The 6,334-nt window shown below is 42.0% G+C and overlaps 1 protein-coding gene across 1 annotated transcript in view; it reads right to left on the bottom strand.

Annotated features, from left to right (window-relative positions):
* gemin5 (gem (nuclear organelle) associated protein 5) overlaps positions 1–6,334 on the bottom strand; it is a 26,236-nt gene that overhangs the window by 17,435 nt on the left and 2,467 nt on the right. The window contains 5 exon segments of the mRNA XM_032534669.1: positions 850–1,062; positions 1,674–1,839; positions 2,589–2,721; positions 3,657–3,755; positions 5,544–5,695. Of these exon segments, the coding sequence (XP_032390560.1) occupies positions 850–1,062; positions 1,674–1,839; positions 2,589–2,721; positions 3,657–3,755; positions 5,544–5,695 (763 nt within the window).

Raw genomic sequence — 6,334 nt, 5'->3', positions numbered from 1 at the left:
CCCCATCCCCAAATCTTTAAACACTGTTACATTTGGCGGTGCAGGTTGCCGCAGGTTGATTTTGTTGGGGTTTGTGGAGCCTGGACTGTCTACAGAGACCGCGTTTTTTACAGTGTGTTCTGGGGACAGGCAGCTAGCAGATAGTAAGGAAATGTTTTTTACAGTGTGTTCTGGGGACCGGCAGCTAGCAGATACTTAGGAGATGTTTTCTACAGTGTGTTCTGGGGACCGGCAGCTAGCAGATACTGAGGAGATATTTTTTACAGTGTGTTCTGGGGACCGGCAGCTAGCAGATAGTGAGGAGATGTTTGCTGTTTGTGACAAAAAATGTTGTAGCCTAAAATACGTGCGACATTGCTTAGAGCACCTTGAACCTTTGGATAATAATCCTCTCCACAAACCTAAGAGATGTGTCGGGTTGTGAGCGGCTGACAGCAGTTTTCTGTGGTCTTTCACCTTTTCCTTTTTGTTTTATTAATACTGTTTTTACCTGTTTAACTCGTTGTATTCGTCAGTCAAAATTATTATTGTTGGTTAACGGTCAAACATGCCCGCTTTGGAGGAGGGTCTGGCAAAGCGAGACTACCTGTCCTGTGACCTATGATTTCCCTTTAGTCTCATCATAACACTTGATGGTGTTCCTAGAAATTCCACCACAAAGGCATATAATAAAACAGCTATTAAGTCTGGTGAAATTACATCACTTTACTGTAATGCAGCCTTTAAAACCAGGAAAAAACATGTGTAATAAAAAATATATATAAATATAATATCCCTACATTGGCTAGCCCCAATCCCCAGTCAACAAATAAAGTCAACACACAGAGATTTAAACACCCAACGTCTTACCGCCGTGACCTTTGACTTGATGCCCTGCCAGAAGGACCGGGTGTCGTACTGGTTCTGGGTGGTCAGCGTGTTCCACACCCGGATCATGTTGTCGCCGACGCCCAGCGCCAGACACCCCGCGCCCACGGGGGAGAAGGCCAGGGCGTAGACAAAGCCGCCCAGGGTGGGCAGAGTCCAGCAGCAGTCCAGGGAGGCCAGGTCCCAGCATTTTATCTGCAGGGTCAAAAAGTCAAAGTCAGGGCTCTTTCTTGTTGTGTTGCCTTCCCGTCAAAATTGAAAATCAACACTTTTTATCAATGTTTTTAATGTTTTCTTACGTTTTTGTCCCTTTTTTCAATGTTTGTCACTTTTTTTTTGACGTTTTCAACACTTAATAACTTAGTAACTTTAGTTTTACAGTTATTTTTGGAATTTATTTTCAATAAGCCTCATTTATAGGAAATTATACCTAATGTTTGAGTTAGAAAAGCAGAAATTAGGAATTATTGAGACTAAAATTAAAGGAATGGAGGTTGATGGATAATCACAGACTGGAATATGTCAACTTTTACTCAATACTATTTCAAAAACACTTCACTTTATTTTTCAAGTGCTATAAAATTGAATAAGACCCAAAATTAATGAAAGTAGAGATTTGTACTCGCCAAAGTGCGTTGTGTGCAATCAATCATGTTACATTGATTCAAAATGTTACATTTTCGGCTGTGTTTGTGCGTACGCCACGTTTATAAATGAGACCCCTGGTAATTATGAATGAAAACACAGGGAGGAAAAAAAAGACGTAATCTTTCCAGTTGAGTGTTAGAAGAAAGAAGGCGACCCACCTCTCTGTCCATGGAGGTGCTGATGAGCAGCTCTCTGTCGCCCTGCAGGCGGACCGCACTCACGTTGAAGACGATCCGGCTGTGGTTCTGACCCTCCGAAGAAGTCCCAAACAGTGTCCACCTCTGCTTCCCTGTCCTGGTCAGGTCCCACATCACCAACTCACCCCTGGGGACACACAGGACAAGTGAGAAAGACGCGCACACACTGGACAAGTGAGAAAGCGACATCCGGATCCCAGGAGACTATCCAGCTAAAGCAAAGGTTTAACGCACAAAGCAACAACCGTATTTTCTGGACTTTAAGTTGCACTTTTTTTTTATAGTTTGGCTGGTCCTGCGACTTATAGTCAGGTGTAACTTTTATATAAAAATATATAGAATTTAATATGTTTTTAAATGTTAATTCATACTGACTGATGTGAACCAAGGAATAAACATTCAATGGATCTAGTGATGTGGAATGAGATCAGGAGCTTTGTAAACTTGCCGGTAACTTGCTTGTTGGACTCGCTGACTTGTTATGTTACTTTATCCTATTCAGCCTCCCAGGTATGTTCTATTTGCTATTGTGTAGCTGAATAACTGTTAATGTGTTATCTTAACATACAGGACACTTAATCAGCCTGTTGTTTTGTGTGCCATTGTGTAGTTGAATAACTTGCCTTTCCACATTCAAAGTTTGTTCTTAATCTTGGATTTTGTGAAATAAACTTATAAATAAATGCAACTTATAGTCCAGTGCGACTTCTATATTTTTTTCCCTCTTCATGACGCATTTTTTGACTGATGCGACTTATAGTCTGGAAAATACGGTCACACAAATCCAAAACTCCTGAAAACCGCTGCTGAGCTGTGCTGGTGTCATGTTGCATCGGGCTTGCTCTGATGGCCTGACTGATGAAGACGCGTGCGTACCCGAAGCAGCTGGACACGAGTTGAGTGGGTCGTTCCCTCGGCCAGTGGACGTGGAGCCAGAGTCTCTCTTTGACGCCGGGGTCGACCGCGTGGCCTCTCTTCTTCAGGTACGGCAGCTTCAGAGTCATCACAGCTGCAGGGGGCCGGGAGACGAGAGCAGACAGAGAGGTTTACGGTGTTTACGCAAGGACAACGGCAGGGCAACTTTTTTTCCCTCTGTGGATTTGAGCTGCTTTTTTCTATCGTCTGAATTACGATCTTTATGAAGTCGTTTTATATCAAGTTTTACCAGTGGTCCAATTTTGAATTGTAAATTTTTGAAGTTTCCATCTCTTTTCTGTATAAAGCAACTCTTGTGCAATGAAATTTCCATTTGAGCTCAAGAGTGACAGGACAGACATCAATTCTGTCAATTTAGGGGTGGTTGGGTAGGTGGGTAAATGGGACCGGGGATGGGGGGGAATTTTGTAATGTATAGAGTAATAAGAGCCATAAGAATAAAGTCTGAAAAAAATCAAGATAAGAAATTCGTATAAATTAACACTTCATTGGTCAATATGTTTTGGGGCATTTTATTTTATAATTTGTTTTGTTTGTGAAGCTAGTGTGCAACAAAAAGGTGACATATAGGGTAAACCACACACACACACACACACACGCACACACAAACGCACACACAGAAAATGACAGACCGTTACAGGGGTTTATGGATGTATCGATGGTTGGATGACTGGCATGGCATGGTATAATAATAGACGTGCCTAAATAATTGAATAAATAAAAACAATACTAGACCAGAATAAAAAAAAAACAGAACAGTAAAATTGTAATCTTTAACAAATTAACAAATGATAACATGACTGAACCAGCACTTTTGTCACATAAATTATATTAGTGTTCAATAATATATACAATATAATACGATGTTTTATGTATGTAAAGAGATGTTTTGGGGCCTCTTAATGACCTCTGGACACCCTGTAAAGGCTTTTCCACCTTGACATGAATAGAAGTCAAGAGGAAATAAGGAATGAGCCCAAAATCCTGGCTATTTGCTGAATGTCTCACCTTTTCCCTTCGTCAAGCTCCAGATCCTCATCGTCTGGTCTTTGCTCCCTGACGCGAGATAGCAGCCAGCCGCGTCTCCCGCCGCCACTCCACCGTTCGCTACGATAACAAACAAAAAGTTAAACTCCGGCCTCCTACGTGTCAAACATGTTGACTCCAACCATCCAGCTTTGTCCGCTTATCCAGTATTGGGTCGTGGGGACAGCAGCTCCAGCAGGGGACCCCAAACTTCACTTTTCCCACGCCACATTAACCAGCTCCCACTGGAGGGGGGGTCCTGAGGCGTTCCCAGGCCAGGTTGGAGATATAATCTCTCCACCTAGTCCTGGGTCTTCCCCGAGGCCTCCTCCCAGCTGGACGTGCCTGGAACACCTCCCTAGGGAGGCGCCCAGGAGGCATCTTAACCAGATGTCCGAACCACCTCAACTGGCTCCTTTCGACGCGAAGGAGCAGCGGCTCTACTCCGAGCTGACTGAGCTTCTCATCCGATCTCTAAGGGAGACGCCAGCCACCCTCCTGAGGAAACCCATTTTGTACCCTGGACCTGGTTCTTTCAGTCATGACCCAGCCTTCATGACCAGGTGAAGGTAGGAACCAAAACTGACCGGTAGATGGAGATCTTTGCCTTCTGGCTCAGCTCTCTTTTTTCGTCAAAACGGTGCGATAAACTGAATGTAATACCCCCCCGTTCACCAATTCTCCAACCAATCTCCCACTCCATGGTCCCTTTACTCGCGAACAAGACCCTAAGGTATTTAAACTCCTTCACTGTCGTCTTCAGTGTGGTTTAAACGACAGAGGTTCAGGGATATGGAACGCTTCGCCACCAGAGTTTTTCAAAGCCAGCACTTCACACACAATTTAGGAAAGCTGTTAAAAGGCTTGTTTTTGTCACTGTTGCGATCAAAAGAACTCACGTAACTCCTAATATTATTTTACCCTTTGTATTTATACTGTGGATTTGATAGCGTGGGTAATTTCGGCTTTCAGCTCTTTACTTATGTATGTATAGTGTTTTAGTTTACTACTTTATCTGGAGTGTGCATTGTAGAGTGCCAAGTTTAAGCCCCTCTGAGGAGTTAGTTGGCCTCTAGCCATCTGATCTTGTGTGGATTATGTATATATTCATCTGTTGAATTTGTACATGTGTAAATTAACAACATAAAAATAAATTAAAAATGCACTTTTTACAAAAAAACTCCATCTATAAAGTGTCTTGAGATAACTCGTTATGATTTGATACTATAAATTAAATTAAATTGTATCAGTTCAAAAACCATTCAAGCGGAGTGGGGACGGGCAGTTTAACCTGACCACAGCCCGGTTAAGGTGTATGCAGGGATGCCCCGGTTAGTGAAGGCGTTCTCTACCTCAGGTAACCAGGGATTATGAGAACCAGGGTAAGGGGTTTACATGGTTTTTGAGAAATCGGGGTATTGTTTTAAGATTAGATTAGATTAGACTTTATTCATCCCACGACGGGGAAATTCTGTCGTTACAGTAGCAGCATAGCAGCAACAGCAAAAAACAACAATAACACACAAACAAGTAAGCACGAAAGAAATACAAAGGCAAGAAATAGACAATGAAAATATGGTAGACTGAGTAAGTAAAATGCCGTCAAACAAAAGGAATTTTAAAGTGCGGTTGCCATGATAAGAGAAACAATATTGCGGTGTAAGTGACGTTAAAAATTAAGTTGAATGTGTAATTAGAGCAAAGAAGCAAGAGTCGGTAGCATAATTTAAATTATATTAACCTGAGACCATAACCTTAACCTTTTAACCTTAAAATAACAGTTTTTAAACTGCATGTAAACGCACTGATTGCAACAGAAAAACCAAATAGCCGTCATGCACCAAACCAACGCAGGCTGCGGTATGTTACCTTCGCTGTCCTCCGGTCTGCTGTAGAAGGCGTCCTCGCCGGTCAGGGGCGACCACGCCAGCGAGTGGATCTCGTCCTCGTGTCCGCGGAGACGGTGCGTCACCTCGCCTTTCTTGCTCACGTCGATCAGCACGATCATCCCGTCTTTGTACCTTGAACAGGATGAAACAGCACGGTCACAATCACGCTCACGGCGGTTTATATTCTACTTCTGGTACGGAGCTAAAAAGGTTGAATTTGTCAGATTTGAGTTAAAAAAATAAATAAAATAAAAAAAAAGGTAAAGAAATGTTTTGTGTATTCTAGGATTTGTGTTTTTTGTACTTCAAGTGTCTGGATTTCGTACTACGGTTAAATACAACTCAACTTTTTGTATTTGTATAGCCCTTTTCATGTAAGCATGCAGCCCAAAGTGTTTCACAAAGCAAAATTAAAACACAAAAAAAAAAAAAGAGTAGGCAAGACTAAAAATAACAACACAGTTTCATGGCGTAAAAACAGAATGCACTTCACCGGTTCCTGTTTTTTTGGGACGGATCAGGAAAATTTGAAAGCAAAGCAGTGGAGGACCGTAGTGAAAACCCGTGTGTGATCGGCTGTCTAATGTTACACCTCAGCTTTAAGGAAATCCAAAATTAACCCTCGTGTTGTCTTCCCGTCCAAATTGAAAATCAACACTTTTGTTGACGCTTTATATCGATATCTTTAACTTTTTCTTACGTTTTTGTCTCTTTTTTTTAAACACTTTTGACAATTTTTCCAATATTTGTCACTTTTTTTGACGTTGTCAA

This window comes from Etheostoma spectabile, chromosome 13 (assembly GCF_008692095.1).
Source record: "Etheostoma spectabile isolate EspeVRDwgs_2016 chromosome 13, UIUC_Espe_1.0, whole genome shotgun sequence".
Taxonomy (NCBI): domain Eukaryota; kingdom Metazoa; phylum Chordata; class Actinopteri; order Perciformes; family Percidae; genus Etheostoma; species Etheostoma spectabile.
This window is presented reverse-complemented; position numbering and strand designations above follow the sequence as displayed.